At 31.8% G+C, this 13,597-nt stretch overlaps 1 protein-coding gene across 3 annotated transcripts; it reads left to right on the top strand.

Annotated features, from left to right (window-relative positions):
* The first annotated feature begins 202 nt into the window (after nt 1–202).
* Nucleotides 203–12,866, top strand: LOC120089995 (trihelix transcription factor GT-3b-like). 3 transcript variants are annotated; one of them, XR_016524194.1, is made up of 5 exons: nt 280–757; nt 929–1,500; nt 1,965–2,007; nt 4,132–4,173; nt 12,567–12,866. XR_016524194.1 is itself a non-coding variant. In XM_039047457.2 (3 exons), coding segments are annotated over exons 1-3 (903 nt in total). In that variant the 5' UTR covers nt 280–427; the 3' UTR covers nt 1,966–2,287. The 3 variants fall into 3 exon arrangements, 2 of the variants coding, with proteins under 2 accessions (XP_038903384.1, XP_038903385.1); XM_039047457.2 differs by lacking the exons at nt 4,132–4,173; nt 12,567–12,866 and having other exon boundaries at nt 1,965–2,287; XM_039047456.2 differs by lacking the exons at nt 1,965–2,007; nt 4,132–4,173; nt 12,567–12,866 and having other exon boundaries at nt 203–757; nt 929–1,599.
* Nucleotides 12,867–13,597: the final 731 nt, after the last annotated feature.

Below are 13,597 nucleotides of genomic sequence, written 5' to 3'. Positions count from 1 at the left end.
TTCCCTACCCAAAACACACACGGAGAAAAAGACACCTCCACAATTAACCTACTCAATTAATATATATTTTTAATTTAATATATACAAAAATTAAACACAAAATTTTCATTTCCGCGTTAACAGATTATGTCCCCTCCTTCCCCCCAAAAGAATAATAATAATAATAATCATCATTTTTATTTTTATTATAAACCCCATCGAATTTATTCTTTATTTTCCTTTTTGCCCCTTTTCCCTTTCTTTTTTTGCCCCCTTTTTTACGATTTCACACTTAGTTTTCACACCAACCCACATATTAAAAATTCCCCCCCCCCCCCCTTTCATTTTCTTTCTTCCCACGACAATCCCTTTTTTTTTTTTTTTTTTTCTTTTTTCTTTTCTTTTTTCTTTGAGATATCTATATAATTTTCTCGAGTTTTTTTTGGTCATGGAAGGTCATCATCCTCATCCTCACCCCCTTATTCAGCTCCACCAGCAGCAACTAATTCAACATCCTCCGCCGCCGCATCTCCACCAAAGCCTCACCGTCTCAGCCGATCAAACCACCGGCTCCGCCGCCGACAGATTCCCTCAATGGAGTATTCAAGAAACAAAGGAGTTTTTGATGATCAGAGCCGAGCTGGATCAAACCTTCATGGAAACCAAACGAAACAAGCTCTTGTGGGAAATTACTGCCTCCAAAATGAAGGAAAAGGGTTTTAATCGCAGCGCTGAACAGTGTAAATGTAAATGGAAAAACCTCGTTACTCGTTACAAGGTAATTAATTCAATTTTTAATCTCTTCTTTTTTTTTTTTCAACATATATATGAAGAAATTTAATTTCATAATATAATCATATGATTATTTCGAAATTTCATCAAATCAATCGTTTGATATAGCTCAATAGTTAAGACATAATAATAACCCTGATAGGAAATATATATGTAGGGTTGTGAAACAATGGAGCCAGAAATTTCAAGGCAGCAATTCCCGTTCTTCACAGAATTACAAGCAATATTTGGAGCAAGAATGCAAAGGATATTATGGGCGGAGGCGGAAAGCGGCGGTAGCGGGTCGAAGAAGAAGACTACGATGGCATTATCGTCCGATGACGATGAAGAAAACGACGATAGTGATGGCGATGGAGGCGAGACGAAAGTCAGTGGTAGGAAGAGGAAAAGGATTAAAGGAACGAGCAGTACGACGACGATAGGCGGCGAGGGCAGCGGAAAGAGTAGTATCAATGATTTGAAAGAAATATTGGAAGATTTCATGAATCAACAAATGCAAATGGAAGTGCAATGGAGGGAAGCATTTGAGGCAAGAGAAAAAGAGAGACAAATGAAGGAAATGGAATGGAGAAGAAACATGGAAGCTTTAGAACATGAAAGGATAATGTTGGAAAGAAGATGGAGAGAAAGAGAAGAACAAAGGAGAATGAGAGAAGAAGTTAGGGCTGAGAAAAGAGATGCTTTAATCACAGCTTTGTTAAACAAACTTAGAAGAGATGATCATATTTAGTATTACCTCTCTCTCTCTCTCTCTCTTGTTATCTTATTTTCATAGTTTCATATTTTCAAGTTCATTTATGAAAGTTTTATTGAATTTTATTGCCTCAATATCAATCTCTTTAGCTACTTTTTCTTCTGGGTTTAGTTAATCTGTTTTTTTTTTTTTTTTTTTTTTTTTTTTTTTTTATCATTTTTTTCCTTATGATAATAATCAATCAAAGTTCTTCTTTTTGGATCTAGACATTGATTATTGTCTTGCAAGCAATTAAACCCTACCATATATTTAGATATTGGGTAAAGTTTAAGTGTCTTTTTTTTAGATTGAAATGTATATCTATTTTTTGAGTTTAACATGATGTTTAATTCCAATAGAGTGTTTATTGTATGTACTATTATTTTAAGACTAGAATTATAATGTTTATGTTATGTGATTTACACATATATACTCATAATCACTACAACGATTTTTTTAGGGTTATGGAAACGAATCGTTACGGGTGGATTAGCAATTATTAGGTATGTGGATTCATAACTTTATTTAATTTGTGAAGTGTGTTGACTTGAAACCTAGTTTGTTAGGTTTTGATGGTATCTAAGGGGCTTTAGGAGATGATTTTCTTAGGATTTTGGACCACTCACATAGTATACTTGAGTAGTTCATGAGTTATATGTTTTTTTTTTCTAGAATAAATTAACTTGTACTTCAAAAGAATTTGTTTACTAAGTTTTTTTTTTTTTTTATTATATTGTTTGTCTAATTTTTAGAGCAAATGAAGCTTGTTTCTTGGTTTGAACATTATATGCTAGTAAGAGGCATGCAATAATAGGGAACTTTTTACCATTAATACCACTTGATTCAAGTTTAAAAAACATTTAAACAGTCTTGTTTAAAGGTAAACTTGATTTTTGATAATTCATCAAGCAAAAGTATGATATTGAGATGTGGGAGAATAATTAGGTCATTATTGTAGTTTAGTTGCTCATTTTAATTTTAGTATTTAATTCAATAGTTTGGGATCTAATTTGCCTTTATAACCACCTGTGATAATTGTAAGAATTCTTTAGAATCATTTTATCATACTTGGAGACCGTTTGGATTGGCTTAAAAAGAAAATATTTTTCAAAATATTCATTTTTATTTAAACACTTTGACAAAAATTATTGATAGAGTTCAAAAGATATTTTGAGTGGTGTCAAATATTTTATTTTCTTAAAAAATAATTTATTTTTAAAATTAAACACTTGAAAATGCATTTCAAACCCACTCTTAATTCTTTGGATGAATTTTTCGATTTAGCCCAACCTTAATTTATTGCATCGCATGTTCATCTTTATCATCCGTGTTATTTTTATTTTTGTGCATTCAATGATTCTATAATGTGTATTTTTCATATTATTGATTAAATATGTGACCAAACAATTTGAGAGTTGTAAAGGAAACATTATTGTATATTATTGTGTGAATGTGTTGATTAGAATCCAAAAGGATGTCTCTTCTAAATGATTACTTTCTTTCCAATCCTTGAAGTAATGGCCATTTTTTTCAATGTTGTTGCGTGATAAAATTGCATATTTCTCTATTTTGTAATGGCAAATAGATACCAAATTTCTTCTTGAATTGCTTCTAAATTAGAAATCTATTAGGCTATAGAGTTTTTGAATTTAATATAAATTCGTTAATTAGGTAAAAAGTGTGATCTTTTGCTTCGTTATTTATCAGGGCTATTTTCGTATGATGTGTGCTTATTTTCTTTCTGAATAAACAGAAAATATGAGGCAAGGGTTTTTTTTTGTTTTATTTTTTTAAAAAATAATAAGAATAAATAAATTGAATTCCTTATAGAGGAAGAAATCAACATAGGAAGATGTGATGATCGAGAAGTTTCGTTTTATGATATACAGCTTGGTTACAGAAATTGGGCAAAACCGTGTTTTTGTTTCAGAAATGGCACAGTAACTTCACATCCGATTATAATATTTCACCGACACACCATGTTGTCTCCCATACACCTGCTCCTAGGTTCTTTTTTGTTTTTTTTAGGGGGTTAATTTTCTTTTTATTTATTACTATTTTTACTTTATTTATGGATAGAAATATCTTTTTGGTCCCTATGTTTCGAGTCTAGTTTCTATTTTATTCATAGGTTTTAAAATGTTACACATTTGATCCAAGTTTTGAATTTTGTTTCAATTTAGTCCATAACTTTCAAAATGTTATAATTTTACTTTTCAGATTTGAATTTTATTTCAATCTAGTCCCTAAGTTTGAAGATTTTACATTTTTAATCTAAATTTTCATTAAATACTCACTTTCAATCATTAGCGTCAATTTTCATTAATTAATTAAAAATAATTATGAAATTGAATTTTAATTTTAATTTTAAAACTAATAAAAAATAGTGAAACTTAATTAATTATAATTATTATAATTATTTTAAATTTATTAACATAAATTAACACTAAAGACGAAAAATGAGTATTTAGTGAATAATCGAGGTTAAAAGAGTAGATCTTGAAACATATGGACCAAATTGAAGCAAATTCAAATGTCAAGGATAAAATTATAATATTTTAAACCTAGAGTTTAAATTAAAACTAAACTCAAAATTTAAGGACTAAATGTGACATTTTGAAATTTAGGGACCAAATGGAAACTAAACTCAAAGTCTATGGACCAAAAAGGTATTATTTTTTTTTCTTATTTATTTTATTGTACGTGATTGGTCTACCTATGTCATGATAGACAGATAATAATTTATTGTAGTCATCGTAGATAAATTATGACATTTTATTATTATTTATAAATATTTTAGGTATTTTTATCATTTAAAATATTTTTTTAACGATTTAAGTTTAGAGACTAAAAATATACGTGTACAATGGTGCATTATTTCTCATTAGACGTATATATGTTAATTTCATGCTATATGTATGTGTATGCATGCATGTATATATATAATAATGCTACATTTTGATGTTTTTCATTGTTTTTCAGTTTTTTTCCCTTTAATTGAACCATTGTGAAAATGGATTATCGAATTGGTACATTCCTGGTTAATAATAAGTGAGTTGATACAAATTAATAAATTAGAGTAAAAATATTGAAAATTTAAAAGTAAAAAACTAAAATTAACGTGTATATATATATAAACGTCTACTAGATTCTTAGACTTTCAGTTTTGCCCTTCAATTTTATACCTTAGATGTTTGACCTATTTAAAACTTTTTAAATTAAAGTAGATAAACTTATATATTAAAATTGGAGTACATAAGTTTGATTTACAATCTCCTCACCCATAAAATTCAAATAAAATTTTAGTATATCAAAATTAGACACAATAATATTAATTTTCTCAAGAAAAAAAGAACACAATAATATTAAAAGTTCAAAGATTTAAGATAATTTTAAAAACTCAAGATCTTTGTAGATACGATAAAGTTAGGCTACACTTGTAATTTATTTCTTTAAATGTGATAATGAGATAGATGAAAGAGAAAAATATTGAAGAGTATATTCAATGGAAACACACTTTTGTAAGAAAATAGAACGAAAACGACAAACAAAATTATTGTTATCAAATGAAATTAAATTCTCTCTTATATAAATGTATTGTTGACCTTTTTTTCCCCCCCCTCTTCCTTCCATGTTTTTCTTTTGAGTTTAACAATTTGTTGAGTGAAAAATAGATCTTTTTAATTGAAGATACAAAGTATCAATGGTTGATTGACTACAACTTTTAATTTAAACCTTTTGTTTTCAATGATACAAAAGTCTAGATTTAAAGTAATCTATACATTACCTTTAACTAATTTTTTATCTTTTAACATTACATTAGCAATAAAGATGGAAATTATATTTGTCACAACGAATATAGTTGAATTAGCATACAATTGTATAACATCAATCCTACTAGAACTTCGATGTACCTTTTCTATGGATTCTCTAAATTCCCTCATGGATTTTTTGAGCTTCTTCATGAGTCCTCTTAGTTCTCCTCGTGGGTCCTATTAAGGTTCCCCATGAGTCATTAAAGTTCCCCATGGGTCTTCTTAGCTAACATTATGGGTTCTATGAGGTTCTTTTGAACTCTACCAGAGCTTCTTCATGAGTTCTATTGAGATTTCTCATTGGTTCCACTACAAAAATTTGGACATTTTCCAACGATGAGAACCGTAGGCAAAATTTTAAAAAATAGTTGGCAAAACCTATCCCGACGATAATCCAATCGTCAGAAAAATCATCGGGAAAGCATCGTTGGAGAAATCTTTTCCAACCCAAAAAAACCATGTCATAGGGAAAAAAGATATCTTGACGAATCAAAGATGTGAGCTTTTTTCCAACCCTAAACGAAACCGCCGGGATAAATCATTTCTCTTGACGGTAAAAATAAATTACAACCATCGGGATATGTCAACTTATGCCGATGGTTCCTTTTAGCGTCGGGATAAGTCATTTCTCCCGACGGTAAGAATAAATTACAACTGTCGGGAAAAGTTAGCTTATGCCGACGATTTGTTTTGGTCGTCAGGATATTGTTACTTATCCTGATGCTTTCTCTACGATACTACCGTCGGCAAAAGTTAACAATGAACTATTTTAGGGTGAAATTAAACTTTTTCCGACCCGTAGACCGTCAGAATATAAGTCATTAACTTTTTTCTTTATTTACTGTATAATAATTTTACAAATAAACATGTTTGAATCTTAAGAATTTGTCAAGTAAACAACTACTAAATATAACATAACATCCACAAATCCTTAACTCCGAAATAACATTACATAATAACAAACTACCTATAAAACACAATTCTACAACCTAACTAAGCTTGTCGGGAGATGCATCTTCAACATCAATCTTGAGATACCTACAAAATATAAATTTAAATAAGTTTAATGCTCAATATACCATATACCAATCTCAAAATGAATATAAAACTTAAAACTCAACTAAGAACATTAATTAATTGAAACAAACCAACTCGAATTTATATATTTCAATCTCAAACTTAGTATAGAACCTAAAACTCAACTTAAAGTTAACCATAATTATACATTTACCCCTATACCAACTTTAAACCCAATATAAGAATATTAACAAATAAAACCCACTTTAGCTTGAAACTAACCTGTATTTACACATTTTAAACTCAAACTCCATATGCAAATAACAATCTCAACATCAATACATAACTTAAAACTCAACTTAAGCATAAACATAACTAGACAACCAACTTATTTTAACTACAAACTCAATATAGCATATACCATCTCAAAATTATTCTCAATCTCAATATAGAACTTAAAACTCAACTGAGAACATTAAGAATTGAAATGAACTAATGCATATCAACATATTTGAATCTCAAAGTCAATACAGAACTTAAAACCCAACTTAAACTCAATATTGCAGGATAACAACATACATAGTCTTTTAATTAGTTTACTACGAAAGTCAAAGAGCTCATATCTATCTCGATTTATCTTTCATGAGCTGTAAGATCTACCATTATTCTTATGCAAACAAAAATATATATGTTATACAACAATACGTAAATTGTGAAATGAAAAAGAAGATACTATTTACATGATTATTCTGTATCATTAAGATGATCTTATCTTATTTAATTATTAACTTTCACTGTGCAAAACAAAACAAACAAATCAAGACATACTACAAACTTACAACTTAGGAGAAAAGACAGTACCAAATATATTGTTGGGCAATTGTAATGAATATATATCTACCATTTTCCATACACACATCAATTACTAATGCAACAACAAAAGGAAGTCAATCACACTGAAAAGTGGAAGAAATAAACAAGTAGAAATTAAATTCACATTCATCAAGAAAAAATCTTAAAATGAAGAAGATCGTCCAAGAACATCAACGAAAATCAACAAGTTACACAAAGGAATTTCGGCATCAATTTCTACGCAAGCAAGAACATAAATCAACAGATCAACAAAACAAAAAAAAAAAAACACGGATTATTAAGCACAAAACAACTCAATAAACAAAAAGCGTAAAAATGTATAAGCAAAAATAAAATAAAGTGATAAGCATAGAAATGTGCGCATTTGAACAGAATAACGACCAAAACAAAGCAAAAATTACTATAGATATCATCAAAACCATAAAAACTCATCGGAAAATCACCATAAAATGTAATGACGAGGTGAAGAAGAATCAACAAGCAATAATAACTGCGGAGATAGATTAAAAAGGGAAAAAAAAAAGTAGGAAATGGAAATGATATGAAAACGAAGAAGAAGAGATTGAAGATAAGAAAGGTCACTGGCGTCGAACGATGAACAGTGAGGAGGTGAGGACGAAAAACAGCTTCGACGGAGAGGAGAGGACAATGAACTGACGGCAAACAACGATTTGTGTGATAGTCGATCTGTGCAGGGAGGAGTGAGACAGACATTTAGGGTTAGAGAGAAAACGAAAAAGGTCACATGCGGCGTGGAAAATGGGGGGAAGAAAGAGGTTATATTCAACCCTCTCCCGACAGTGGAAAAACCGTCGGGATAAGTAGTTATGCCCGACGGTTCTTTGGGTTACCATCGGGAAAGCTCTAAAGAAATTCTTAATTTTTTTTTAAAAAAATTGGTCCTATCTGGACAACTTAAAAATTCGTCGGCCTAAGTACGTACTCCCAACGGTCGTTTGAATGACCGTTGGGAGATCTTCGATAAAAAGATTCTAATATATTTTTAAAATTGACGCACGTCCGACACTATAAAATCCATCAGGCTAACCAGGATCTCTCGAGAGCTGTACCTACCACCGTCGGGAGAACTTCAATAAAAATTTCTAATATGTTTTTAAAAATTGACCCTCTCCCGATAGTCATATAATCGTCGTGTGTGGTTAATTCTTCCGACGGTGTTTGGGTTACCGTCGTAACTAATTTATCCCGACCCTAATCAAACATCCATTGGGAGATAATTTATTCCCGAAGCCTCAGTATAAGCATCGGGAAAAATGGATTATCTCGACGATTTTTCTTTCGTCAGGAAAACTTTTGTTGGGAAAAACCAAAATTCTTGTAGTGTTCTTTGAGCTCCCCCTCATGGGTTTTATTGAGGTTCCCATGGGTCCTCTAAACTCCATCAATTATTGAGGTTTTCTGTGGGTTTTTTAAGGTCCCTCACAAGTCCTACTAAGGGTTCCTATAGGTCCTTTGAGCTCCCTCATTTGTCTTGACCTCACCAATTCATCCAAACTAATCTTCCAATGTCATAGGCGACTATTGGTTGGACATGGCCCCGTTGGCCTTAGTGATATGCCATCTCGGGCATCTATTTCTCTAGACTCCATGTGTTGGTCTATCTCCGTAACCATATGTTGGGATTGGTGTCTTAATTCTCCTAGAGTTTCGTTGTTTGTAATATATACACATTGTTATGAATAAAATAAAAGTTATTTCATTATGACATCTACTCATATCCAATAAACAAAGCTCCAAGGTTATCGTATGTAAACTAAAGCATGTATATAAGATATACAAGTGGATCATGCCTTAAGTGATAACCTAAATAGGTTTGTAGTATAAGGATTAAGGTGGGATACTTGATCCTGGTGACACTACGGATATAACCTACTTTGTAGAGGTTTGCAAGTGTTGTGAACTACTACAGATGGTAGATCCTAACCATTCATGTAGAGACATACAAGCGGGGGTCCTATACAAAGAGTTTGTATAAGACTGGACCATGAAATGATTCGTCTCTGTATATAACGCCGTTGATACTGGAGACTACATCTCACCTAAACGGCCATAGGTGACATGACCTCAATCCTGAGTGTTTTGGAAACTCCTGCATTTGAGGGCCATTCTTTGACTAGTATGGGTGAGAGTAGCCAGATTGCCAACTCAACAAACTTACTTTTTTTTGGACTTTTCTGATTTAGGAGCTGGGAACTCAGTTACATAAGATGAATTTCACTTCTTCCCCAAAGCAGGGGTAAGTAAATAGATTGCTCCCTTAAGGGCTGATTCTAGGGCTTGAACATAGTGGCCACAGCTTCTCTTTGGAAGAGAGGACTCAGTCATAGTAGGACTATAACTTATGTTCATTAGAGTGATCAGTGGTACTTAAGGAGTTAGATGTAACTATAGGGGCATAATGGTTATTGGCCGAGCTGTACTTACGAGTGATCTGTGAAGGGTTATCGCACTATTGATTAGTTAAGATGAACACATAATATATCTGTAGTAAGGAGAGTTCAACTGTCGGTCTTTAGTGGAGTGCTTGGCAGTTAATGGATTGTAGATCCCTTAACTAAAAAGTTTAGTTAGTTATTCACGTACGGTTGGAGCTTCGAGCTACAGGTCCATAAGGTGCCCTTGGTAGCTCAATGGATTCAAGTTAAGAATCAATCTTGGTGTTGATTTGAAATGTTCAAATTGACAAGAGGTAATTCGATTATATATGATATGATCAGTATGGTGTATGAGATACATCAAGTGGAGGAATAATGTAAATGAGATTTACATTAAGTGCCATGGAATAGAAAAAGAGCTATGGTTTATATGTTTCATGAGATGAAATATTAAAATATAGGTTATAAATATACTATGATAAGTTGGTTATCATGTATATTTATAATAATATTAATTATTGAATAATTATCTCTTTTTCTCTAATAACCAATTGAGTTGGAGGTTATTGGTAGTTTTCATAGTAACTGTGAGATAAAAGGAAAAACGTTTTCCTAATTTTAGTAATGTTGAATTGAGATTTCCAATCTCGGAAATTACTTATGGAAAGGTTATCAAGTAAATACGGTTTACTAAACGACAGCTTGGAGAGACTAGACGATCGTGGAGTGTTTCTATATGATAGACACTCAGCCGACCAATGAGCTAAACGATCATGCAGCTTTTGCTAAACGATCACATAGCTTTTGTTAAACAATTGGGCATCATCTATACGATAGATTTTGACATCTCCCACTTGCTCAATCGTTTACACGATTATTCTCTTTCGGTCTTGTCCTGTAACTAAGTCCACACAGAGCCCACACTTATGGATTCTCACACTGAGAATACCAAGGTAGCCATTGTGGTGGTGTCATACTTAACTCGACACTTTCAAGGTTATTCGGAGGTCGTTCGTTGAGTTCGCGGTGTTCGTATGGTGGTTGCTGTATTCGTGATCTTGGAGATCGTGGTGTTCGAGTTGTTTGTTGATCGTGCGGTGTTACGGTCGTGGTGTACGAGCATTCGAGTATTGCAGTCTTGCGGGTTATTCGAGCGTTCGTGATCAAGGGTTGAAGATGAGTCTTCAAAGGTATGTGAATTCTTCCCTTGATCGTGTAGTAAAGCATGCTATAATTTCTGTTTTGCGCATAGCCTGTTGGTTCTGTTTGTGACTGTAATTGTGTATGTTCATATATGATTGAAATTTGGAACGATCCTTCCGCTGCTCATGGGAATCCTCATGTCCGATTTCCTTCACCATACTCATAATAAGTTTAACAATCTGTGGAGCGAAAATTAGATCTTTTAATTGAGGTTATATAAGACAATGGTAGGTTGACTATGATTTTGTTTGAGATTGCTGTAGCTTTTAAAATAATTGATGGCAGCTGTGCTTTTAGAAAAATTAGCTATGGAAAGAAATAAAATAACGTTTCATTTTTTTTTTTAATTTTTTGTAATTTAAAATTTTAAATAATTGTTTAGTATGAGAAAATTTGTTCGTTATAGATTATTTTTTTTAAATATTAAGGGAAATAGTATTACTTAAAAAAATCAATATGATATACTTTTTTAAAAATCGATGCATTTAACTCATGAAAAATAGAATATAGATTTGATTATGTGAGACATATATAAATATTATAAAATAAATCTTCTTTTTAAAGTATAAAATTGAAAACTAAATATTAGTTAAATTTTTTATCTGATTTTAAGAGAATTTAAAAGCTAGTAGAACATTGATTTTAAAATAGACGTGGAATTACGTGTTTTAAAATGATTTTAACTGATTTAATTTAAATATGTTTCATCAAAACTAAAAAAAAAAGGGTCATTTTTTTTTAAATGCCTTTTCGATATAGCCAAAACAATGTCAAATGTAGCTTACAAATTCTTATTTAAACCTTTTGTTTTCGAAGAGAGAAAAGTCTAGAAGAAAAACAACATATGCATTACCTTTAATATATTTTCTTGAAGATGAAAACTATATTTTCTTTCATTCCAAAAAAAAAAAAAAACCCAATTTACAAAATTACAATACCAGTAAGCAGTATAGATATATTTTTGTTTTTTCGTACAATAATTTTCTTAATAAATAGAGAGTTTCTAGATTGGAGAAATTAAGATTATATAAATAATATAATACAGAATCTCATCAGTCCCCAAAAATCTTGTCGATTGAGTATTTGAGTTTCACATGGTATGATTCTTTGTTTTAATTAATTAAAAAACCTCGTTTTAATTAAGGTTTAATTTGGTTGAGATATTAAGCATTTATAACAGCAACATTCTATTCCCTTTATTCTCGCTCGCTTCAGTTTCAGCCACAATTAAGCCGTGCAATTAAGAGAACCGAAATATTATGGTTAAAAAATATATAGTTTTTTTAGTACAACGATGGCAGGTGGAGGATTAAACCTCGACCTCTTGAATCAGAGTTCAAATTAATACCATTGAGTTAAGCTCGTTATTCAATTATGCCATTTTTTAATTTCTATTTTCTATTTTTAAGTAATATATGGCAAAAATATATTGTTGGGTTATAATGTCTTGTGTAGGCCCAATTCGATCAAGATCAATCCTGAGTTAGTAAAGAAAAGGCTGAGGAAATCTCTGTTTCTTCATTGAAGTTCTCTCTGTTTTCCTCTCTTATTCGATAAGTACTGTTATTTCCTCGATGTATATCTACTCGTTACTCAATGGGTTTTTTCTTATTTCCTCGATGAGTTTTTGTTCTTTCATCGAGGGAACTAGATTAGTATTAATCTTTACTCGATGCGAGAAATTCTTTACTCATTGCAACTCGATACTCTGAAAACGTTGTGATTTGATTATAAAATCGTGTTTTCGTTGATTTGCAGAAAAACAGATGAAGATTGAAGAATAAGATAAAGAGAAGAAGAAGGAACACACAGAGTTACGTGGTTCGGCCAATAAGCCTACGTCTACGAGAAGATTCTTTTTCTTTCTCACTTGAAGATTACTTACAACAGTTGTAGTTTACAGAAAAATATAAAGTACAATGAATTCTATATTGTTTTGTTCTGATCAGTAGTATTTATAACACACCATCTGACCATTACAAGATATAACGTTTGTTATGTAAACTAAACTAGCTGAAAAGTATTTGAGTCACTGTTTTTACAAATTCTCCACCTTGACTCTAATGCCTGCAATCTTCTAATCTTCCTGATTCTGACCATTCTATTTACCCTGTGTCTGGAAGTTCGAAACCAACTTGTTCTAGACATTTGATCAATTTAAGTTTTGATACTGGTTTTGTCAACATATCTGTTGCGTTCTCTAATGTGTGAATTTTTAAGATTTCTATTACTCTGTCTCAATTTTGTCTCTGATGAAATGATACTTTATATCAATATGTTTTGTTCTATTTGAAGGAAATCGGATCCGAGATTTCCATGAGCAGCGGAAATAAGATTATTCCAAATCACAATCAAGAATGAACATTACATTTACAGTCGACTTTAAAACAAACGGTTATGCAAATAATTCAGAAATTACAACATGAATAACTTAAATGAACAAAGAGAAAACTCTACGCACATTTGAAAATGCGTCTCCATGCTCCTTTGCGCATGATCGCTTGACAACAGCAACCTCGAACGCTCGATCTACACGATCGCAACACAACACAAACTCTTCGCACTCGTCCTCAACGATCGCCTCGGTCATGAACTCCTCAACAATAGCATGAACGACCTCCACAGCACCTCGACGGTGTCGAATTGAGTATGACACCAGCAACAAGGCTACCTTGGTTTTCTCAGTGTGAGAATCCAGAGAGTGGGCTCTGTTCGGACTTGGATTGAGGCAACGAAGGAGGAAACACGAATCATGTACACGACTGAGTAAATGGGAGATGGCAGAGACC

Source organism: Benincasa hispida, chromosome 11 (assembly GCF_027475165.1).
Source record: "Benincasa hispida cultivar pf3 chromosome 11, pf3_genome.v1.1, whole genome shotgun sequence".
In the NCBI taxonomy this organism is placed as follows: domain Eukaryota; kingdom Viridiplantae; phylum Streptophyta; class Magnoliopsida; order Cucurbitales; family Cucurbitaceae; genus Benincasa; species Benincasa hispida.
Note: the sequence above shows the minus strand (reverse complement) of the source record. Positions and strands in the feature narration are given on the sequence as shown.

Coding starts and splice junctions, on each gene's coding strand:
- LOC120089995 (XM_039047457.2), top strand. CDS start 428: ATGGAAGGTCATCATCCTCATCCTCACCCCCTTATTCAGCTCCACCAG. Junction 758..928: donor ACCTCGTTACTCGTTACAAG/GTAATTAATTCA, acceptor ATATATATGTAG/GGTTGTGAAACAATGGAGCC.